The sequence below is a fragment of the Rutidosis leptorrhynchoides genome, chromosome 4, assembly GCF_046630445.1.
Source record: "Rutidosis leptorrhynchoides isolate AG116_Rl617_1_P2 chromosome 4, CSIRO_AGI_Rlap_v1, whole genome shotgun sequence".
Taxonomy (NCBI): Eukaryota; Viridiplantae; Streptophyta; class Magnoliopsida; order Asterales; family Asteraceae; genus Rutidosis; species Rutidosis leptorrhynchoides.
Window position 1 is genome coordinate 145,335,685 of NC_092336.1, and position 26,146 is coordinate 145,361,830.

Genomic DNA, 26,146 nt, shown 5'->3' on the forward strand with positions numbered 1-26,146 from the left:
CGTCCTGAAATTTAAGTAGGCGTAGTAGTCGTTGTTTCTTCCTCGGGATCATGCGTTTCCGAATCCCCGAATAAATGAGGGTATTTCTTTTGCATTTGATCTTGCCTTTCCCAAGTAAACTCGGGTCCCCTTTTGGCATTCCAACGGACCTTAACGATCGGGATTCAACTTTGTTTTAGCGTCTTGACGGAGGTGTCCACAATTTCAACCGGTTCCTCCACAAAATGAAGTTTGTCACCAATAGTAAGCTCCTCGAGAGGGATAACGATATCGGGTTCGGCAAGGCACTTTTTCAAGTTGGATACATGGAAAGTAAGATGAACGGAGCTCAGTTGAGGCGGAAGATCTAAACGATAAGCAACGGTTCCAACACGCTCCAAGATTTCGAATGGACCAATATACCGCGGATTTAGCTTTCCGCGTTTCCCGAAATGGATTACACCTTTCCAAGGTGCGACTTTTAACATTACGCGATCACCGACTTAGAATTCGAGGTCATTGCGTCTTTTGTCGGTATAGCTCTTTTGACGACTACGGGCCGTCCTAAGCCTATCTCGGATTTGAACGATCTTCTCGGTTGTTTCATGAATGACCGTGTCGCCTACTTCGGCCCAACAAAGAGGAGAACGACATTTTCGGCCATACAAAGCTTCGAAAGGTGCGGCGTTGATACTCGCGTGGTAACTATTGTTGTAAGAGAATTCGGCGAGGGGCAAGTGCTTGTCCCAAGCTTTTTCGAAGTCGATAACACAAGCTCGTAGCATGTCTTCCAAGGTTTGAATTGTGCGTTCACTTTGTCCGTCGGTTTGTGGATGATATGCGGTGCTCATGTCTAAACGCGTTCCCAACGCTTCTTGTAAAGTACGCCAAAATCTAGAAACAAAACGGCCATCTCGGTCGGAAATAATCTATAAAGGCACACCGTGACGGGCTACGATCTCTTTAATGTAAAGTTGTGCAAGTTTTTCTATGTTGTCGGTTTCCTTCATGGCTAGGAAGTGCGCGGATTTGGTGAGACGGTCAACAATAACCCAAATAGTATCGTAACCGCCCACCGTCTTTGGTAGTTTGGTGATAAAATCCATCGTTATCCTTTCCCACTTCCATTGCGGGATTTCGGATTGTTGAAGTAGTCCGGACGGTCTTTGATGTTCGGCTTTGACTTTGGAGCAAGTTAGGCATTTTCCAACATAAGTAGCGACGTCCCTTTTAATATTCGGCCACCAATATTGTTCTTTAAGGTCGTGGTACATCTTATTGGCACCGGGGTGAATCGAATACCTTGACTTATGGGCTTCATCTAAAAGAAGGCTTCGTAAGTCCCCATAACTAGGCACCCAAATCCTCCCGGCGAAATATCGAAGTCCGGTCTCCTTAACTTCGAATCGAGAGGTGAGGACGTTCAAGTGTTCGAGAGAGATGTTTTCATCCTTGAGAGCCTCATCTTGGCCTACAAATGTACCACAACCCGTCTTGACCAGATTACCAATCTGATCTCTAACTTGTTCACCACAACCAGCAGAGACTTCACCCGCAACGTTGAGAGCTTTTTGAACCGAATGGCAACATTGACTTTTAATATATATTTTAAACATAAACATTATTATTTCAAACTAAAGGTAAATAGTTATGTTTGAATATATAAAAAGTCAACATTGGTTAACATCTGTCTCAATCCCGTCTTGACCGTTGGGACGCTCCAAGTCTCAACCGTCTCGACCGTTTTTTTTTTCAACCTTACTAATTTGATGCTGGTGTTCTGTCTATGTTAACAATCAATTACGTATACACTCTCACCATTGCATTCAAGACGAGATAATCTCTTAGTCACTATTCAAATCTAAAATCATAATAAACGTAGATAAATTAATCGAAACATAGTCTTAACATCACGGGTAGTTATTAAAATCAATACATATTAATGTCTGCAAGCTTTAAATATGCATTGAAGTTTCAATTTATTACTTAGGTTTTGATCAATAATATTTCCCATTAAACTATATTGGAGATATGAGTCTTATATGCATTAAAGTTTGAGTCAATAATTAAGTGAATTAACTTTGAGTTAATAATTAAATGAATTAACTTTGAGTACATGATAGTTGTTGAGCCTTATGCTATCTTTAAAGTGGATATTTTTTTTTAAACGGAAAAAATATTAATTTTGACCATGGTTGCCAAAAAGTCGTTAATTGAATGTAATTAGCTTAAACAGATGGAATTTGCTTTTGCTTTTGGAATTTTGAATTGATGTACAACCGCATTCCAATCACCTAATAAACTTTTGACCCGACCCCCACCCATTTGTCACTTTGTGCATTCCATTTTCTTTGAGTACCACATCTTAAATTTAATGAAATTTGTGTTTAATTTTTCAATCTGTTGTCGGTGTTAAAAATTGATTTTTTTAAACAATAATTTTTTGTTGAAATGAAACTCGCTAACAATAACCGGTAGAATAATGGAAACCCATAGATTATAACGTTTTTTGATAAAGTATTTATAGAGTACAAATGATCTAACTAAATTCTAACGGACTAAACTCATCTATACAATTCGGTTGAGCCGTCATAATATACAAATATATTCTAATACTTCACCGCACCTGCAGTTATAGTGAGAGTGAATACATACGCTTAAACTGAAAAAGTAAATACATAATACAACCATTAATAAAAGGAAAATATAAACAATGTCTTCATCTGTTTCTCGGACTTAGAACTTCATTTTGTTTCTTACTTATGAATTAGATAATGTAGAGGAAGAAAAGATATGATACAATAATATAAAAAAAATGATAAGATCTGAAAAAGATAGTGAAATAAATCAAAATTATGAGAAAGGAAAGATAATTGCAAGGAAGCAACCATCAAAGATCTGATTTCAGAGGGTGATGCTGATATAATTCCATCCTAGAATTGGTCTCGTTGTCCAACAGGTCGCACGTCAGGAGAGCTGAAAAATATTCTCAGCTTGTTATCTTCGTTTTCTGTTACTGCGTCAACATGGACTCGTGGAACTGGAATATGGCTTCCGATGGTTTGTTCACTGTTAAAAAATTATCTACTGCAATCGATGATTACTTGCTTGATTCGCACACTTCACAACAAAGTACATTTCGGAATAATCTTGTACCATAAAAAAGCTTGAGATCTTTATTTGGAGGACTTTGAAGAAAAGACTACCCGTAAGGATCGAGCTTGACAAGAGAGGTATTGACTTGAATAGTGTACGATGTCCTCTTTGTGATGATGGTAGATCATTCTCTTATCTTTTGCAAGCATGCACTTGATATATGAGATCGAGTATTCAAATGGTGTAATTTGGGGAATTTTGCAACTTTTAATTTGCCTGGTCTACTAAATGACAATGAAAATCACACAATGTCGAGTTATGGGAGAAAGATTTGGCAAGCTTTAAAGTAGTTGTGTGCATACTTAATTTGGAAGAACTGGAATAGCATGGTGTTTCAAGGTAAATGTTGGAATGGACGGTAACTTTAAATGAGATACAAACTAAATCATTCGAAAGGATTTCAAATAGATCGAGATGAAGAAAGTTCGAGTGGCTCACATGGTTATCTAATCCAAAGCATCTTAGTATTTGCACATATAGGGCTGCTTGCTCTGCAACCGAAAATTTTCGTGTAATAGTTCTCGTGTAGTTTCTCATGGGTGATTCATAGATGTATGAACACCCATCTTAATTGTTCTATACCAAGTTTTCGTGTAATAGTTCTCGTGTAGCTTCTCATGGGTGATTCATGGATGTATGAACAACGCCCATCTTAATTATACTATACTTTTGAGTTTCAATACTTAAAAAATTATAAACTGAACCTAAGAAGTAGACACAAAGTTTGTTATGATTGTTAACTTCTTGTAGCTCTATGGCTTTTATGTTAACATAATTCATATTCTTATTTTTATTCAAATATAAACAAAGAATAACAACATACAATGATACACATTTTGCTTTTTTAAAAAACGTACAATGATGCACATACATGAATGAAAAGTGTAGATACTCATAAAATAATATATATAAAAAGTATACTCGTAATAAAATATACCAAATTGATGGAAATTGGAAAGTTTTCTTAGTCTCATAACCTTTTTATAAAAAATCAAAATGGGGTGTGTGAGAGAGAAAGAGAGGAGAGAGAGAGCGAGGAGAGAGAAAACTCAAAATCATCAATGGGAGGGCACGACTGCTAGAGATCGATACAGGGGTGGCTTCGGGGATCGATTGAAAAGACTATTTGGAATCCAACTCACATCGTTCATGTTTTTTAATTTTCCGGAAAACTGGGGTGTGCCGGATTTGTGGCATTCTTTCAAACCGTACGGCGAGATTCGTGATGTCTACATAGCTGGCAAGAGACTTAAGGGTGGGCAACGCTTCGCTTTTGCCAGATTCAGTCAGGTTCATGACGCTGATGGCATGCTTGCCTCTCTTAAGAACATCAGATTCGAAGGAAACCCTATCAGGGTATTTAAAGCAGTGGAAAGGTGTTCCTGGGAAGATAAGGATTTCCCCAGGCTGGAAAGGAAAAGGCCTACTCCAAATGGCCAACCTGGGATTAATTTCAATCACGAAAATGGCTATGGACATGCCTGCAGAGACTATCGTAAATTCAGTGATGTAACTGCAAACCAGGCCTTCGATCTTCGTGAACAACTTAGGAGGACAGATTTAAGAGAAAAACTAAATGGGAAATTAAGAGGAAAAGTAGAAGAACCTTTGAAGAAATCTTACGTTAACCCAAATAATTGTGTTAACCACTTCATTAAAAGATCGCTGATTGGGACGCTATACAACTGGGAATATATTCCTCAGATTATTGCACTTAGTAAGGCTGAAGGCATGACCAATTGTGAGGTCAAATACATGGGTGGCATGGATGTTATGTGGGTGTTCTATTCAACTATTAAAGCTGAGAGGGTCATTAATAATAGGGGACATGCTATTCATAGGTGGTGTAGCTCGGTCAAATTCCTTACTAAACCCTACATCCAAACCAAAAGGCTGGCGAAAATCAACATTAGATGTATGCCGGTGTCTTGTTGGAATGAGGTATGTTTCAAGGCGGTCGCCAGTCTATGGGGTGTTTGTTTAGAGTTTTATAATTGTTCTATCAACCAAGCACACCAAAGCCTGGAATTCGGGCAGGTTCTTATCCTCACAGAAAGCAAATGTCATGTTGTTGGGGATGCTATACTGAGTGTTGGTTATAGAGAACATAGAGATTCAGTCAATGAAGTGTTGCATGAAGTTATCACATTCAATCCGAGAGATGACTTTGAGGTGCAAATTGGTTCTGACAAAGATATTGCCCAGGGACAACAAGATAACATAGACGATGGCGTATCTGAATCTGAAGATGAAGATGACAAATTTATAGATGACACTTTTGGTAATCAAGATGAAGATGAAGGGAGTCTTAATTTTTTAAATCATCTACGTAACGAAGAAGATGAAGTATGTGATGAATTACAGAAAGATGATCAAGGTATGGATTGCCAAAATTCTCCAAAATTGCACATCGAGAATGACATTCCGTCCAATTCTCCAGGTTCCAGGAACAATTCCGGTTACTCTGGTGGCCGGCAAAAACTGTCCGATGGTATTGAAGATGAAGAGTCCAATTGTCTAGGTTTACAGGATCTTTTTGATGATACCAATGTTGATAACCGTGATGGCAGACCAAACGTGCAAAGGCGTAATGAGTGTAATGATTATTGTGGGTCCCCATGTTGTGGGGAATCTCAAATCCCTAATTGTAGTGGGCCCAATCATAACGGTATACCTCATCCATCCACCTCCCCAATAAATGGAGGTCATGGTAATTTTTCCATTACTGATATCGTGGATGACACCTTGGGCCCTAGAAACACAAGCCCAATAATCAAGGATGCTTCTAGCCCAACAAACAGAAACTTGGGTCAAAATAAAAATGACCCACATCTTCACCAGTCCGAATCTGAATTTGGGCCTGTATCTCAATATCACCAACAAAACCCCAAGTCTGGAAAATCTGGGCGTTCGATTAATAACATTCCGACTTCTTCTAATTCTAAAGCTAAATCAAACGGGGTTAGGAAGTCAACTAGCAGATCGGTGGCTAGTGATAGAAGGAAAAAGTGTTGTTGGTCAAGTATGTGTCGTTGAAAGACATCGTCCAGAATGCTAAATATCAAGAACAACGCCAGAAATCAAAAACCTGGGGACCGTCCATTACGGTCCTTTTGTTCTTCCTGTGCCAAATACATGTCTGAAATTCCTTCACCAGATGGGAGCATCCATAATAGCCTAGATTCAGGTAATCCTTCTCATCCCTCTAATTCCGTTGAGGTCCGGGAATACGGCAGTAAACTTGGACTAAAATGGAAGGAGAGGAAATCTACCTAATTGATGTCTTTCTGCCAAATTCGATCTACCATGTTATCAATGAAGATTATCTCGTTCAATATAAGGGGTTTTCGTGTCGGGAATTCAATCGAAAAAATTGGTTGGGTTCGTAACCTACTGAGTAAGGAAAGGCCTAGTTTTATTGCACTACAGGAAACTAGGTTGAAACAGGTTAATCTCTCTTGGATTAATGCTTTATGTGGCTTCTCGAACTGTAATTTCGTACAGAAAGAACGTGTCGGTTTTGCAGGTGGACAATTGATCATCTGGGACACTGATCAGTTTGATGCTTCTGATACTATTGTGTTCGATTGTGTCTTGGGTGTTCATGGTGTTTGGAAGGCTACCAACTCCCCGGTAAACTTCCTAAACATCCACGGCCCGCACGATGACGCAGGTAAAGTCAGGCTATGGGAATCTCTTTCTAAAATTCTGGGGGTTGAAGATGAAGCATGGATATTGTGCGGTGATTTTAACGAGGTCAGGGAAGAGGTGGATAGACTCAATTGTGAATTCATAGAGTATCTTGCTAAGCGTTTCAATGACTTTATCTCAAACAATCAGTTGATGGAAATTCCATTAGGCGGCAGGAACTTTACCAGAATCAGTGATGATGGGTTAAAATTCAGTAAGATTGACCGATTCTTGTGTACCGAAAAGTTCTTCAGCTTGTGGAAGGATGTCTCGGCGGTGACACTAGAAAGAAAAATCTCGGACCATTGCCCGATCATGCTTAAAGATGAAGGTAAAAATTTCGGCCCTAAACCATTCAAGATTTTTGATGCGTGGCTTGATGAAGTAGGTATTGAGGATGTCATTTGCAAAGCTTGGGAAATCCCGGTACCTAACATTAACAGGAAGGATTGTATGTTTCGAAATAGATTAAAAAATGTCAAGAATGCCTTAAGGGATTGGAGCTCAAATAGGTTCGGAGGGCTTGATGCTGAGATTGAGGCCTTGAAATTGTTGTCAATGAACTATGAGCTAAAAGCAGAAAATAATGGGTTGAACGACAATGAAAGAAAGGCCTGGATAGATTGTAGGAAGAAGTGGATTGATAAAGATAAAGTAAAATCGTGTATGCTAAAACAAAAAGCGCGTGTCAAGTGGTGTCTCGAGGGGGATGAAAATACGAGTTATTTCCATTCCATTATAAACCGAAACAATAACAGGAACAACATGAGGGGCTTAATCATTAATGGTGTTTGGAATGAATCGCCAACCGAAATTAAAGAGGAAGTCTTTAAGCACTTCAAACATGTTTTTGAGGAATGTAATGGTGAAAGGCCGAGCATGGAAGATCTAAGCTACCCATCACTGTCCTTGGATGATGCAAATGCTCTTGAACTTCCTTTTGAAGAGAAATAAATTAGAGAAGCGGTTTTTGATCGCGGTAGTACAAAAGCACCCGGCCCCGATGGTTTCAATATGAGATTTTTCAAAAAATATTGGGACATTATCAAGAGTGACCTTATTGTTGCAATCGGATGGTTTTGGGATAAAGGCGAATTCTCTAGGGGCTGCAATGCGTCTTTTGTTACCCTAGTTCCTAAAAAGTCCGACCCGATTGGTTTAGGTGATTACCGACCCATTAGTTTGATCAGTAGCTACTACAAAATCATCGCAAAAATTCTCTCGAATCGTCTTCGAAAGGTAATCCCTCATCTTATCGGTGTGGAACAAAGTGCGTTTCTAAAAGATAGATTCATCTTAGATGGTGTTTTAATTGTTAACGAAAGCATTGAGTTCCTTAAGCAAGCAAAGAAAAAATGTTTTGTGTTTAAAGTTGACTTTGAAAAGGCTTTCGATTGCCTAAATTGGAATTTTTGTTGGAGGTTATGAATAGTATGGGTTTCGGGATAAAGTGGAGAAAGTGGATTCTATCGTGTCTTAAATCCGCCACCATTTCCGTACTTGTTAATGGCTCACCCACCAATGAATTCTCGGCCAAAAGAGGCATTCGCCAAGGTGACCCGCTATCTCCTTTTCTTTTCATTCTAGCCGCGGAAGGACTTAACATTCTCACGAAGGCTGCAATTGATAATGAGCTATTCAAGGAGGTGGAAATTGGTCGAAACAAGACAAAAATCTCTCATCTACAATACGCGGATGATACTCTTTTTTTGGGGGATTGGTGTAGGGATAACTTACGAAACCTGCAAAATCTTCTAAAATGTTTTGAATTAGCTTCCGGATTAAAGGTTAATTTCCATAAAAGTTGCCTTTACGGGGTTGGTTCCGAAATTGACGAAACAAATCGATTTGCTTGTAGCATGGGGTGTCAAGTTGGTGCTTTTCCCTTCAAGTACCTAGGGTTGCCTATAGGGGCAAACATGAAAAAATCTTCTAGTTGGACTCCGGTGATTGAAAAAATAAAGTCAAAACTCTCGAATTGGAAAATGCGTTCGATGTCTTTTGGTGGAAGAATGGTACTTATCAAATCGGTCCTAAATAGCTTACCTTTGTATTATTTCTCGATCTTTCGTGCCCCTCCTCGTGTGCTTAAAATTCTTGAGAGTGTGAGAAGGGATTTTTTTGGGGCGGGTCGGATCTTAATTCAAAGATTCCTTGGGTCAAATGGGATAAAGTTGTCTCTCCCTACGAAAATGGGGGTCTAAACTTTGGTCTTTTAAAAAGTAAAAACCTAGCTTTGCTAGGAAAGTGGTGGTGGAGGTTTTATACCGAAACCGATTCACTTTGGTACAAATTGATTTGTAGCATTTATGGATCCCGTGGTGGTTTGGATCTAGGGAGTGAAGAAATTCGCTCCTTAAAACCATCCATTTGGCGAGATATTCTTTTGGCAGGTATCACCATCGAAGAAACAGGTTTAAATTTCAAGGACTCCTTCAAAGTGTCGGTATGCAGCAGCTCGTCGAAAGAATTCTGGCATACAAACTGGTCGGGAAGCATTTTGAGCAACAGATTCAGGCGACTTTTTTGCCTCGAAGTCACGAAGAACGCAACAATCAGCAGCAGGATACAAGTCACTGATTCGGGTATGGTTTTACGTGGTGATTGGAGCAGAATACCATCGGGTCGAACCGCTAGTGAATTATCTGAGTTAACCGAGATCATAGCAGCATTCGCTTTCAACAATAATGGAAGGGACATGTGTGTCTGGTCTAACTCACATAATGGCTCCTTCACTGTACGATCATTATCTCTTCTCATTGATAACAAATTGCTTGCGGTATCCATGAATACGACTGAAGCACTGCGAAATAATCTAGTTCCAAAAAAATTGGAGGTCTTTGTTTGGCGGGCTCGTCAAAGAAGACTTCCCACCTTGATCGAACTTAGTAAAAGGGATATTGATTTGCATAGTGTCCGGTGCCCATTATGTGATGACGACCTAGAAACCGTGGACCACTCTCTAATTTTCTGTAAACATGTAATAGAGATTTGGGATCGTGTTTTCGGGTGGTGGGGTTTTGGTCGCATGTCTAACTTAAGCATCAACGAGATTCTTCAAGGGAATTGTAACTCATCTTCAACGACTCTTGGTAACAAAATTTGGCAAGCGGTTGAATGGGTGAGCGCCTGCCTAATATGGAGAAACAAGAACGAGAAAGTATTTCGTGGAAAAAGTTGGAATCCTTCAGTTGCTTTGAACGAAATTCAAGTTAAGTCCTATGATTGGATTTCTAATAGGTTAAAGAAACGGAAGATCGATTGGTTGTCTTGGCTTAACGATCCAAGTGTTTTTCTTAGAATAGTGTAGCTAGTTTCCATCGTGATTCTAACGGTTTGCTCCCTTTGCAAACCTTCGTATATTTTGTAAGTGAGACATTCTCACATAACGTTGTAACATTTCCAAAGCTTAATACAATTCTTGCTTTTCAAAAAAAAAAAAAAAAAAAAAAAAAAAATATATATATATATATATATATATATATATATATATATATATATATATATATATATATATATATATATATGTTATAAAATATCTAGATTGGATGTTAATTTTATTATTATTATATTTCTTGCATAGTAATATTTTATGCTATAAATAGACATGTATGGTAGCCATTTAAGGTGCACCATTTCTCTTGAAATATCAATATCAATATTTCTTCTCTCCTTCTTCTCTCTTTTTCTCTCTTTGTTCTTATAACCATTAAAGGTAGTTATAAGCCTACTGAATTATAACACGTTATCAGCACGAAAAGCTTAGTGTAATTAAAAGATATCTCAAACGATCACGAATCACTAATCAAGGTATGAAATTATTAATAATTGCAGACTCGAATATATCAAATTTTCGACTACTAACATTTATATTTATGTTATTTAAGTTATATATGGTCGGTTATACCACCTAAATTATATTTCTGTAATCTAACTTTTACTAACTTCACTAACATTTATATTTATGTTATTTAAGTTATATATGGTCGGTTATACCACCTGAATTATATTTCTGTAATCTAACTTTTACTAACTTCACTAACATTTATATTTATGTTATTTAAGTTATATATGGTCGGTTATACCACCTGAATTATATTTTCTGTAATCTAACTCTTATTAACTTCACTAACATTTATATTTGTGTTAATAAGACCTCATGATTGTACGCAACACGTCATTTGACAACACGGTACTTTATGTACGCAACACGTCATTTGACAACACGGTACCATGGGTCGAGATTAATTCCGATCAATACGAATACAATGGAGTCTTTATATGTTATCTAACATTTATGATTACTTATGCAATTAATCATTATTTATTTCATGCATACTAATGTTTATTCTTAAATTTATAATTTTAAAAGTTAAAATAAAAAAATAGTTTGTATTTTTATTAAAAGTAAATCTTAAAAGTTAAAATAAGAAAAAGTAGTTTGTATTTTTATTAAAAGTATATCTTAAAAGTTAAAGTAAGAAAAAAAAGGGGATGGTAAAATGGAATAGTTTTTTGTCAAAAATGAAGTATTGAAAATGAAGTGGTCTCCTTCTATAACTAAAAAAAAATATATACTTTTATCAAATGAATTTTTTATCAAGAATATCTCTTGCTTTGGTGAAAGGTCACGATCACGATATCAGGTGTTGTGAAAGAATTAAAAAATTGGTCAAGTGGCCTTTTAAAAACTAGAAAAAAAATTTAAACAAAAAGTTTTTTTTATATATTTATAATTTACGGGTAACGTAAAAAAAAAAGAAGTTTTTTTTAAAAAAAAAAACAAAGAAAGTGTTTAAATGAGTTTTACAGAAAGGGGGAAAGCAAAGTAAAAAAAAAAACTTTTTTCCAAACAAAGGTAAATGAAAGTAGGACTTAATACAAGAAAAAAGTAAACATCTCCTAGACGTGATAAAATCTATCAATGATAAGTATTAGACTTGATGAGCTAAATGTGACAAAAATGTTTCAACATGTCTTATGTTAATTTTCTAAAATAAGTTATTATTATTCCGAGTTTAACACATATACATATGTTAATTAAAAACAACCTTTTTGTTCTTTTGTAGTGTTGGGTTGCAATTTTGGTTGTATGCCATAATTCCATCCAGTAGAGTGACAATAGAAAACTTTTGATGATAATCAATAAAAAACTTTTTTCCAAACTTGTCAAATGTTTTGTTAAAAACGTGACCGTTGAAAAAAGGAGGTTGAATAATAAAACTTAAAAAAAAAACAAATTATTTTTTTAAGAGTGTGCATCAAAATGGCCCGTTTAATAATGGGGAGTTAAAAAGATAGTCAAATTGTTTCAACGAACAAGGGTTCAATTGGATGTTTCTTAAAAAAAAAAATCCAAATTTCCAGTTATTTGATTTAAAAAAAAATCCGCGGGTACGGGTGATGGATCCAATGGATCCGCATCCACGACCCGCGGGTGCTATCCCTAATTGTGACAAGTACAAATCAACTAAAAGTCTAAAAAATAAATGCTCTTATAGGGACCAAATGTTCACAATAATTGCCTAAGCTAGATATGAAACAAATAGTTCATAAAAAAAAAAAAAAAAAAAAAAAAGGTCGTTGTGCGTTTTCGGGATGATAGCCGAAATACACTTACAAAAGTAGGTCAGCCGTCAATTCTTTATGGCCATATCAACGTAGATCAATAAAATCATTTATGGTTTTGATAAAAGATTAATTAAAAATTAATTGTTTTTTGGTCTTGGATTCTCGGTAACAAAAGCAAAGGTTGTTTTTGGTTGCCACAACAAACAAGACAAAGGTTGTTGACTTTTGTTGTTAAACATGGCACAAGTGAACAATAACAATAGATTATTGTTTTTGAAAAGAATAATGATGCGTTAATTTTATTGTATAAAATAAAATTAAAGAAAATGGTTTTCATTGATGACTATGAACAAACGCAAACAAAGTGTTTGTGGTATTTGGTGATTAAAAAAAAAGTGCATCTAAAGCTTCTACTGAAAATAATATGCATCTAAAGCTTCTACTGAAAATTAATGTGCAAGGTACAACGTATAACTATATGGTCAAATTCATTTGAGCCTTCGGAGTCACAAGTATATGATGTATATATATATTACTCAATTAACAAAATAGTAAATCTAAATTAATTCATATGAATAGTAAAACGAAATTAATTAATTTACTATTCACATAAAAAAGCGCATATGATGAAAAGCGCATCGCATATGATAAGCGCATATGATAAAAAGCGAATATGATGAAAAGCACAGCGCATATGATGAAAAGCGCATATGATTAAAAGCGCATATGGTGAAAAACACAGCGCATATGATTAAAGGCGTATATGGTGAAAAGGATATATGATAAAAAAGGCACATATGGTGATTAATGAAAAGTATATTGTGAAAAAGAATCACAAATGTTTCTTGAAAGAATTCAAGGTAAGATATATGAACCAATTCATCCATCATGTGAACCATTTTGATATTTCATGGTTCTAATAGACGCATCTAGCGGATGGTCTCATATTTGTATGTTATCGAGCCGTAATATGGCATTTGCAAAGTTTCTTGCACAAATTATTAAATTGAGAACACATTATTCTGATTACACCATTAAAAGGATGAGACTTGATAATGCTGGTGAGTTAACATCTCAAGCATTTAATGATCATTATATATCTACAGGGATTGTTGTTGAACATCCAGTTGCTCATGTGCATAAACAAAATTGGTTTAGCTGAATCAATAGATAAACGCTTACAGCTAATAACTAGACAATTGATAATGAGTACAAATCTCTCAATATTTATATGTGGACATGTAAATTTACATGCTGCGACATTAATTCGCATTATACCATGTGGAAGTCGTAAATATTTTCACTTAATACTTGATTTTGGCCAAGAGCCAAATATTTTCTACCTTAAAACATTGGTTGTGCAGTGTATGTTCCAATTGTATCACCACAACACAATAAAATGGTTCTTCAAAGAAAGATGATAATATATTTTGGATATAAAACATCTTCAATCATAAGATATATTGAACCCATGATGGGTGATGTTTTTACAGCACGTTTTGCTGATTGTCATTTTAATAAAACATTGTTTCCTAGATTAGGGGGAGAAATAAAAATAAAAAATAAAATGATGCTTCATGATGTGAACATCAATTAAGGTATATTGAACTCGCACAAAAGAATGTGAAACGAAAGTTCAAAAATAATGCATATGCAAGAACTTGCAAATTAATTACTTTATGCATTTACAGATATAAAAAAGTGACTAAATCATATATACCAGCGATAAATGCTCCAGCTCGAACTGAAATTCCAAAAGCTGGCAATAATGTCACTGTTGAGTCTTTGCCACGCATCAAACGTGGAAGATCAATTGGTTCCGAAGATAAAAATCCTCGAAAAAGAAAATCAGCTGATAATGAGGTAAGAGAAAGTGTTCAAGAAGAACCACAAATCAATATTCCTTCTGCAGAGGATATTGATAAATGTAAATACTAAAATTGCGATAAATTATGCAATATTATGGAACCAAAATGAAACTAAAATCTCTATGAGATATTTTCATATAATGTTACAATGACATCATGAATAAAGATGATGATCTTGAACTAAAATCTGTCATTGAATATACAAAATGGACATGATTGAGCTCAATGGAAAGGAGCAATAAGAGCTGAATTAGAATCGCTCGATAAAAGAAAAGTTTTCGGATCAATCGTTATCACTTTTAAAGATGTGAAACGTATGGGATACAAATGAATTTTTATCCGAAAAGAAATGTGCAAATGAAGTTACAAGGCAAAACTAGACTTGTAACTCAATATTTCCCACAAAGACCAGAAATGAATTAGGAGGAAAAATTATCCTCCTGTAATGGATACAATTACTTATTAGATACTTAATCAACCTGGTAGTTATTTAAATGCATCTCATGAATGTTGTTACTACTTATCTGTATGGATCATTTAATAGTGATATATATGAATATACCTAAAGGGTTAAGGTATCATAAGCATCTAATGTAAAACCCAAGGGAATATATTTCATTAACTCACAAAGATTTCTAAGTGGGTTTATACAAACGGGACGTATGTGGTATAACCGATTAAATGACTACTTGATAAAAAAAAAGGGTATAAATATAAACTTATTTTGCACGTATGTTTTATAAAAACAATGTTCGGATATGAGATCGTAGTTGTTTATGTCAATGTTCTTAACATCATATGAACAAATAAAGAGATCTATGAAATCATTCAACTTCTAAAGAATTATTTTGAAATGAAAGATCTTGAAAAAACCAAGTATTACCTTGGATTGCAAATTGAGCATATGCCTAATGGTTTACTTGTACATCAAACAACTTATACCGAAAAGATTTTAAAACATTTTTTTTAAGACAAACTCATTGTTGTTAGATCACTCAATATTGACACTGATCTATTTCATCCCTGCGAAGATCATGAAAATTTTAACAGATCGGAAGTTCTATATTTTAGTGCAATTGAGGTTCTTATGTATCTTATAGATTATACAAGATCTGACATTTCTTTTGCAGTTAATTTGTTGACAAGGTTCAGCTCAGCCCCTACCAAAAGACATTGGAATGGGATCAAACAAATAGTTTGATACCTTCGGGGAACTACTGATTTATAATTATTTTATTCTAACAACTCGAAACAAGATTTGTTTGGTTATACAGATGCAGATTATTTATCCGATCTACATAAAGCTAAATCTCAAACTGGATATGTATTCCTAAATGGAGGCACCGCAATATCATGACGTTCTCAAAACAAACACTTGTTGCAACATCATCAAATCATGCCGAAGTGATTGCATTACATGAAGCTACTCGGGAATGATTTTAGTTAAGATCAATGATACAAATCATTATTGATTCTTGTGGACTAGAACGCTATAAAAGCGTAACAACTATCTATGAAGATAATACAGCTTACATAATACAAATGAAAGAAGAGTATCAAAAATGATAGAACAAAACATAAATGCTGACGAGGCGCTAAAGCTATAAACGGTCTTAACGGTCATAAGTTTGATGGAAAAGAATGGTATATTGGTAAGGCTCAGAAAAAGACTGAAAGGGAATAGGAACTGAAACAACGGTTTGAACAAACCATGAAGGAGACTGTAGACAAATCACGAGGGCCAAACTTGTACATAAAAGATTTAGATGATACAGTTTCAGATGAAAACCTCAGATTCTTCTCATATACTCAAGATCTCGTAAAAGACAACCAGATTAAAATGAGATACGTCCAATCAACAACTCTGCCGATCTTTATACCAAAGCACTGCCAACTGCTATTTTCAGAACACACGTTCATAATATTGACATGAGGCATGTTCAGAAGATGTAACAACTCAGACGTTGCCTACTTGAGGGGGAGTCAACTCTATGCTGCACTCTTTTTCCCTTAGCTAAAGTTTTATCCCAATGGGTTTTCTTTAGCAAGGTTTTTAACGAGGCAGTACTAGTTATTCTCTAATAAAATTGTCATCCAAGGGGGAGTGTTATAAAATATCTAGATTGGATGTTAATTTTATTATTATTATATTTCTTGCATAGTAATATTTTATGCTATAAATAGACATGTATGGTAGCCATTTAAGGTGCACCATTTCTCTTGAAATATCAATATCAATATTTCTTCTCTCCTTCTTCTCTCTTTTTCTCTCTTTGTTCTTATAACCATTAAAGGTAGTTATAAGCCTACTGAATTATAACAATATATATATATATATATATATATATATATATATATATATATATATATATATATATATATATATATATATATATATATATATATATATATATATATATAAGTATAATAATATGTTGGTGTAAAGATAAGGTGTGTTCCCTCCCCTCGTGTGGATAATAAAAGGTAGTAGTATTAAATACTTGTCCTACACCTCAAACACCTAATATATTCCTTTGTTTGGTAACATACATTATTATTCATTACAATATAAAATCATCCATAATTGGACCATTACCGTTTTTATGTCACACCAATTTTTGTACTCCGTACCAAAATATTGAAATTATATATAATTAAAAAGTAATGGAAAAGTATCGAGATCTATGGTTGTGGTTAACATGTTTGGAGAAGGGTTACCGTTGAATTGAAATGACAAGGGTAGTAAAAGATGACCCTAAGCTATGGAATTTGACAAATTTGGTAGTTTGAAAGAATCTTATAAACTAATGTTAATTTAGCTTTTTAATGTATATTGTGAATTTTTGATTTTAGATAGGTTGGAAACAGCCTCCGATATCCATACAAGAGGTCTAAGGTTCGAATCTTGGGGTGATCAGGAAAAAGTTGAAAACAGTTCAAAAGTAAATCTGATGGACTGCGTACAGTAGAGTATGATTTTGGATTACTCGCACTTTTCAGGTAACCCGAACAAGGTTAATCTTACAAATTAGGTAGTTTTAAGGATTTGATTTGTTAGTGACTTAGTGTGGTAAATATATCTTTTCAAGACACAAGTAAAAGTCATTAAGTGAACAAGAGTAGGTACAATTGTAGAAACAGCGAGTTTCTTTGGTAGCATGTGGTAAAGACCATATGAACCAATGGCCCCTCTTCCTATTCAAGTAGCGGTCTCCTTATTTGGCAAGCAGTTAAATGGATATGTTTGAATCTTATTTGGTCAAATCGAAACAAAAATGTCTTTCAAGGCAAATCTTGAAATACCCTGATGGCTCTAAATGAGATACAAACACTTTCGTTCGAGTGGATACATCTAGAGCAAGAAGGATGAATTTCGATTGGTTAACTTGGATCACAAACCCTAGTGTTTATCTTAGCTATTCGTGATTTTGGTTGATATATAGTTCGTGTTCAATGTATTTTCGGTTGCTCACTTTGCAACCTTTTTCGTATCTTATAGGTGAGGCTTGGTTATGTAGCCATCACAATCATTGTAATAACGTGTTTTTTTAATATAATATTTTGTCTTTCAAAAAAAAAAAATATTTCAAAAGAAAGTTATGAATTGTAACAAAATTTCGATTCAAATTGTTATTACTTTTGATCTTTTAACATTTAACATAATAATTAAGAACACACATCAATTTAAAATAATAATTAAGGAGTATTAAAAGCAACCCAGTATGATTATAGCTTACAACCTCACAATTTAATTTGAAAATTAGAAGTCGGAAGCACATCCATTTAGTGCTCTCAACATTCTTCCTGCGGCTATATCATTGAAATCAATGTGACGTACATGACAGTCCGCATTTTATTTTATGACAGATTTCTCTAGTCGTACGGAATACTATTTCAAACCTTTGAGTTTATTTTGTTTCGGTTAGTATCAATGTTGAGTTTAGTTTGTTTCGGTTAATATCAATCGTATGTTAGATCTACGTTTGGATTTTGTGCACTGTTATATTGTTTTTAGTCCGTAATCAATCGGTAGTTCAAATAGGTCGATGAATTTGGTTAACATGTAACTCAGTCAGATCATATGGAAACCAACAACCAACCATTCAAGAACCACAACAAGTACTCTTAAAGGAATCACCCAAAGGCACCACTTTGTGCATAATATCTCTTTAGTGATTTAATTATGATGATAGTGTAAATAGCACTAAATTTGTTTATTTGCTGTAAGCTAGGTATATATAGAGTTCTAAGTAACGTAAATAGCCTTTTAGTGATGCGTCTTATTGTTTTAGTTGTGACTGCCGACTTATGAACACAAGATAGTCAGTAGTTGGTTTTCCTGAAGACTCGACAGTAGTTCAACGAAGACTCATTAGAAGACTTAGCAACAACAAACACTTACACAAATTATGTTTGTTCTTACAAGACATAGTTTGTTTCTTGAGTTGTCTATACAAACAAGACATTAGACTGACATCAAAGATGAAGTCGAAGAAAGAAGGTTACACTTCGGCGGTGACAGGTAACCTTACAAGACAACGAGGAATGAAGAAGTATATCGCATACGCAGCTCATCGATGTACTAGTCAGTGCATTAGGAACACCACATTCTATTTGTTTATTCGAGTAATATGTCCTCACCCTTTGGGATGCTCCCTGCAATAGCTACTTTTACAGGAAAAAGAGTTGCACGTGCCTACAAAGTACAACAATTTTTCTACCAACCTGTCAACCAAAGTACAAATAAGCTTTTGAACCAACGGTCAACAAACAGAATATTACATTATTAATAGATTCTCTATTTATACATACACTCCATGAATGTTTTGTCAGCGGTGTAGGAGCTATATTACATATCGTCTTTAACTTGTATATGCCTTAGTTTGATCTAAGCTATCATGGTTAATAGATTAGCTATAAATACATATACTTTACGAATGTTTTAATTAGCGGTGTGGGAACTAAATTACATAGATTCTTTAATTTGTATATGCTTTAGTTCGATGGAAGCTACTAGGGTGTAGTATGTATCAAGCAGTTATCGATTCCACGTTACATAACCTTGATTCTTTAAGATGACTTAATCCATAAAAGAATAAGTTGAAAATTACGTTATACTCATATTAATTTACACGTTAATTGCTTAAAACACAAAAACTAACAAAGAGATCGTATTCACCACTGATAGTGCTCCAAATGAACATATATTTAGGCACAATATCCTTCCAATACGTAAAGCTTTTAGTTACTATTGTTCTATTTTTATATAATAATCGTTTAAATAAATAAGTGCGAAGACAAAAGAAGAAAACGACAATTTGAAGACGCAAACGACCAAAAGCCTCAAAAGTACAAAGTACAATCCAAGTGGTTCAAATTATTGATAAGAAACGTCTCAAAAGTTACAAGAGTACAAGACGCAAAATGCAAAGTACAAGATATTAAATCGTATGAAAGGACGTTCGAAAATCCGGAACCGAGACCTGAGCCAACTATCAACGCGCGACGCAACGGAGCTAAAATTACAAGTCAACTATGCACAAGAATATAATATAATATTTAAATAATTATATAAATTATTTATATATTATATATTATATTAAATAACACCGACAAACTAGCAAACAAAAAAATATGTGAGCTGGATCTGACGGCCATGCGATCGCATGGAAAATAGGCATAAAACTCATGCGAGTGCATGAGCCCATGCGAGTGCATGAGATTTGCACTAAAATCTCATGCGACGTCATGAGTTACTGTAGCAGGTCACATTCTATAAATTCGCCAGTTTTCTGCGAGTAAAAAAATCTCTTTTTCTATCTACTCTCTATCTCAATATATATATATATATATATATATATATATATATATATATATATATATATATATATATATATATATATATATATATATATATATATATATATATATATATATATATATATATATATTATATTTATAATTTTAATTTTAAATTAAGTTTAATAATAATTGGGTTATTGTAAGGAATGTTTTACGGGTTTTAAATCGAAATTCTGTCCGTGTAACGCTACGCGATTAATCACCACTGTAAGCTATGTTCTTCCTTTTTAAATTAATGTCTCGTAACTAAGTAATTATTATGCTTATTTAAGCGGAAGTAATCGTGATGTTAGACTAAATATTAAGACGGGGTTATTAGATTTTGTACCATAATTAAGGTTTGGACAAAAGACCGACACTTGTGGACATTGGACTATGACTATTAATAGATAGGGGGTATTGTCTAATTGAGTGACAACTCATTGGAACCTGTCGAACCTATCTTCAAATTAGTTAATCTAATAATTATTAAAATGATTATGTATGTCCTATTTAGTGACGTTTATACGACATCTTTTACGATCATTTAATTAATTATTTGGGTTGGGTAATTGATTATTCATTCTGATCAAGTGGGTAAATTAATATTCATATCTCATTAAAACAGGGGTGGATTGCATACAAGGATAATTGGTGTAATTGTTAACAAAGTAATAAAACCTTGGATTACACACAGTCGATAACCTGGTGTAATTATTGTTGGTCCCTTAATAACAACAGGAGTATTGTAGAGGGGGGAGGGGGGGTGAATACAATTACTTTTCAATTAACTAAACAGTTAAACTCGATTATGTATTCAAGCATGCAAATTAGATAGAGTTACAGGTAATTTTCAACGGTTATTCTTTATTGATTGAATCACAAAGAATTACAACTATCCTTGGCGGAATGATAGTTGGTTAATACAGATTACCTAGATTATAGCTAAGAGGTAAACTAAAAGCTATTACACATTTAGGACTAAATAATGAAACCCACACCACTAGTTGATACAACAGTGAATACAGCAATATATAGTAGTCCTATTGTCCGTGTAATTAATCTATTGTCCACTAGTACATTGGATGCCTTGTACTTGTGGGGACAATTGTGTCAGAAGACGTGCTCTCCTTCTTTCCTCTTAGGTAGCTATTTGCAGGAACACACCAATTCGGTTTGGCACTATCATTTGATTTAAACAAATGGAATGTTGTGTTCCCTAGGTATGAATAAAGTATAACACATGTCTGCACATGCGTTCCACTTCTGCATTCCCACGTGGTCTTGTAAGGTCACTTGTCAGCCGCCGACTCCTGTCCTTTTCTGTTCAACTTTGTCTTCGACTTCTGTTGAATAGTGCGTTGATGTAGACCACTCTGGGAAACTACCATGCTTGTAATGGAGCATGGCTGTCTTGTGTTGTATGCTGCTATCCAGATCTACTGGTTCTTCATATGCTGAGTCACTTGATATTCTTAATTAGCTGAGTACTCATCCTGTGCTGATTCGAAGAATACATTCTACCTTGTGCTGGTAGATCAGCCAGCATACTACACACTCGACACAACTATATTAGCTGACTGTATATAAATAACATAAACAAACTTGTGCTGGCTGCACATAACATTTTAGTGTAAATAAATTACAGTTTTGTCATAATTAAATCCTTAATTATTTTGGGGACTCAACAATCTCCCCCTATTTGATGATAACAAAACCTATGACATATAGAGAAAACACTAAAGCCAGCAACAAGGGAACAAATAAGAATATGCAGTGAGATTGTCCCTTTTTAAGTTTGTTTTGGGATCTTTTGCTGAGTTATCTATATCTTATAATTCGATACGATTTTGAAGATAAACTCATTTCACTTTCATTACAACAGGATATATACATTAAATACAGTGATAATAGAATGAAAAGTGAGTTAGACAAAAGATTCAATTTAAGCATATAGGAGACTATCTATCTTTATCTTTATCCCGTTCTTCTTCAGATAGCTCCTCTTGTTTGATTCTCCAGGATTCATAGAACAAAATAGGTATCTCAGCTGGGTCAAAAACAGGGATAGAAGGAGGTAGAATGATGGGGCCTCTTTCGGTTGGTCCTTCACCAGTAGATTGATGTCTTTTAAATTTTTGAGAAAGAACCTGTTCTACATCTACTGCTGGTGCATTCCCAAACTTCGTGGCTTTGTTGAAGAGCTGTTGGAGTTCAGATTTAATTGTCTTTTTGATGGCACTATCACTTTTGCCAATAAAATACTCCAGTATCTCCATCCATTCACTAAATCCAAGGGATCTTAACTCATCATAGTTAATCCTTTCTTGAACATTATTCTCCCTCATAACGTTGAAGGCTCTTTTTGACCCTCTGTTCACTTTGATGATCCGGCTGGGATTTGATCTTCTATTCATTACATCACCATATCTGCTCCTGTAATAATGATCAGGAACTTCAATAGTACTGACAGGTTTTATAGGAGCAGTAGCAGGTGCTTTCTCAGCAGCTTCCTTCTCATCAAGTGCCTTATCCTGTTCTTTGACAATGGCTTGAATTAGTTTGAGGGACTCAGCCTCTTCCTTTTCATCGGCAGCCAACTTGTCTTCTATTTCCTGAAGCCTTAATCTCTCAGTAAGTTCAGCATTAGCTGCCTCTCTTCTTTGCTGTTCTGCCACTAAGCCTAGCAGATAATCAGTGTGGCTAATTTTTAGAGATCTGACTGCTTCAATCATTTTTCTTCCATTTTCAGTTCTTAGAGCAACCTGATACTCTTTCAGATCCATACCCAGCTGATGAGCTTCATGAAATTGAGCTTTCTCCTTATCAGTGGAGAGCCTTCGACCACTGTTATTCAAATATACACCAATATCAACGCCAAAGGTCAAGGCAGCGATGTAGAGTGGCTGATCAAGAGGATGATGCAGCAATCTGACTTGGCGTATTCTTTCATTAAGCTTTGCTTGTCTTTGCTCAAGCAATTCTGGAACAGTGATCTCCAGCCTGTAAGCTTCTCTTTCATCTGGATTCATTCTGAAAAGATTCGGCTCACTATGGTCAACTGAATCATCTTCCCAGGTTCTGTGTTTACCATGACGTTTAGGGGAAGATGGAGGATACATGTTTGATTCATCTATGCCAGATGAACTTACTGAGAATTGATTGACACGGTTATCCTTTGTTCTATTAAAATAAGTGAGAGTCCGAGGAGAGATAGGAGATTGAACAAATAAGTGATCTTCTCTACCCCAAACAGTAAAGTCAGCAGGATCAACCGTATCATCATCTGGTTTTGCACCCAGCTCAACCATCTTGGCTGGGTCTTCAACACTTGTGTCACCCAGCAGCACACTTTCAGCTGGGTCTTCTTTCTCAGCACTCCATGCTGAGTCTTCAGTACCAGCTGATTGATTAGTATCAGCTGGCACAACTATCACAGTATCTTCATCCGCTGCCTCAAATAGGGGTCCTTTCCTGAGGGGCTGGTTATCCCTTGGAGTGGATTTCACCCTTTGTTTGTCAATAGTCTTGGGTTCAGCTGATGGTTCTTGTGTTGATACTGGTTCTTGTAGAGACAGATAGGGAACAATAGCAAGATGCTCCCCCTGAGTATCATCAATGTCAAGATTGATTGTTTCTGCTGGTTGTTGCTGTGTAGCTGGCTGAGCAGTGGATGTTGGTCGAGGAGATTAGCTGGTTTCTAACACAGCATCTAACCATTTCATAAAAATATCAGCTCTAACTCCTCCCCCTGATCCAGTAGATGTAAGATAATCTTTCATTTCTTTTGGAGTCATTCGTTTAATTCTGTCTACACGCTCAGCATACAACTTTGCCCTCTTTTTGTCGTATTTGATCATGAACTTGGCATTTCTTTTTCGTGCTTCCTTTTTGTAGAGATCAATGCCAGTCAGGTCATCATCAATGTCCTTCTTTTGTTGGGTCAGCCATCTCCTATGATCAATTCTGTGGCGTTTAAGAGCAACATAGGCATCCCATTTGACATTGAAAGCATCATTTAAGTCTTGCTGTCTCTTCTGATATCTCTCAAGTTTTCTTTTCATTTTCCTTTCAATAGACTGAGAGACAAGAAGAGCTTTAGCAACAGCCATATCAGAAACATCACTGGGCTTACTGCCAGAACCAATATCATCCACTGATGTGACAGACTCACTGGGTTGAGATCCACCAGCTGCCTGTACACGAGTTTCAGTATGAGCGTTGCTGGGCTTAGTGCCAAAGTCTTGACCATCACCATCACCATCACAATCTCTCCTTAGTTGTTTAGGAGCCTTCTCATGCTCATGCTCCCCCTCTGATTGTTTTCTCTTTTTAGATTTACTTTTAGATTTCTTCTTCTCCCCCTTTTTGTCATCAGCAGGGGCAGGAGAAAGAACATGGGAGACTTGTGCATCAAGGTCACTATCTGAGTTGGGAACAGAGAAAGCAAAATTGTTCCAATCAGCAACTTCAGGAGTGAGAAGGGCACCAGGATCCACACCAAATTGTCTAAGGAGAAGGTTGGAGGATCTAACTTCATTCCTTGTAATACCCATGGCCATCTGTTCAACCATAGCCCTAACATCACCCTGTAGGGCAGCCAGGCGTTGCATATTCTCCACCATTTGAACATAGGCAGAGACAAGAATCATGTTAGCCATTTGTTGTTCCTGCGATTCCAATCTCTCATGCAGAACAGCATTTTCTTCATTAAGAAACAGGACTCTGCGATTGGCAGCCTCCAAATCAGCTTTAAGGCTAGCAATGTCCTCCATGTACTCATTGTGAGAAAGGATTCACTTTTGTAATTCCTCCTCCCCCTCCATTTGCTTGACAATGGCTGATACTGCCAGATCAGCAAAAGCACATATTTGACCTAGCTGGGCCTCAATATTCGAAGAGGTGACTTGCCCAACGTTCCTGATGGCTTGAGTTACACTATCATCAATAGCAGTGCGAATGGTGTTTTGAAGATCTGGTGTAACTTCACTGAGTGTCCTAAGCACGGTGAAGGTGGAAATATCAGCCACCTCATCAGCATTAAATTTAAGATAGCTGGTCAGAAGCAGCAGACACAGGAGTACGTTCGCAGGGTGGTGGAGGTGGAAGGTCAGGATCTGACTCATCACCATGATCACCATCATTTTTACCTTCACCCAAAAGTTTAGAACCACTAGTATCCTTGTCAGCATGAAGATCAGTATCATCTGTGAGATCCACTAGTTTTTCTTTGGAACCAGTCACATTATCATGAATGACTGGTTCATCCTTACCAGTACCTTTATCAGCATCACCATCAGAAGAAGAAGATGATGAGGAAGAAGCTGATGAATCAGAAGGTACTGGCAAATCAGGAATATTCTGCATAACATATTTACCAGTAGAGGGATCCCTGATGAACTTGAGAGGCCTCCATGTACCAGGCCATGGAGAAGCAGCTGGAGCCATTCCAAAATAGTGATAAAATGGCTGCTCATTTATCTGTTCTAAAGTAGCCAGCCTCTCATAAACTTCTTCTCTAGCTGGTCGATCAAGTTGAGACAATAGTTCAGTCAGCTCTTCGCGAGGCAATTTACTGGCTGATACTATGGCAGTTTGAGGATCAAAAGTTAGCTGATCCACCAGCAGAGCAACTCTGGGAGTGATAGATGCTCCCCGATAGATGAAGTTAGGGACAACTTCATCAGGATCTGGCACCTGGCACACATAGGGTTTCTTCTCAGCAGAAACAGTAGCCTGAGAAGAGTCAGTGGTGGCAATAGCAGAGGCACCAGCATCCATAACGGGTTCCGTAGAACCAGTAGCAGCAGTAAGTAACTGAGCAGCATCTCCAGTAGTAGCATCAGTATCCACCATTGGCTCTGTGGGAACATAGCCAACATAGCCAACATAGCCAGCATTAACAAAATCAAGACCCTCCAGAACAGTATCATCCTGTGAACCAGAATCTGATGGAAAAGTAGCACTTTTACCAGCATCCAGGATAACATCAGATGGAAAAGTAGCACTTGTACCAGCTTCCATGATAACATCTGATGCAT

General features: G+C 36.0%; 1 protein-coding gene across 1 annotated transcript; it reads left to right on the forward strand.

The window, feature by feature from the left end:
* The first annotated feature begins 6,441 nt into the window (after nucleotides 1-6,441).
* LOC139841101 (uncharacterized) lies at nucleotides 6,442-7,779 on the forward strand. Its single transcript, XM_071831334.1, has one exon. It carries the CDS (start codon nucleotides 6,442-6,444, stop codon nucleotides 7,777-7,779), a length of 1,338 nt encoding a protein of 445 aa, XP_071687435.1.
* Nucleotides 7,780-26,146: the final 18,367 nt, after the last annotated feature.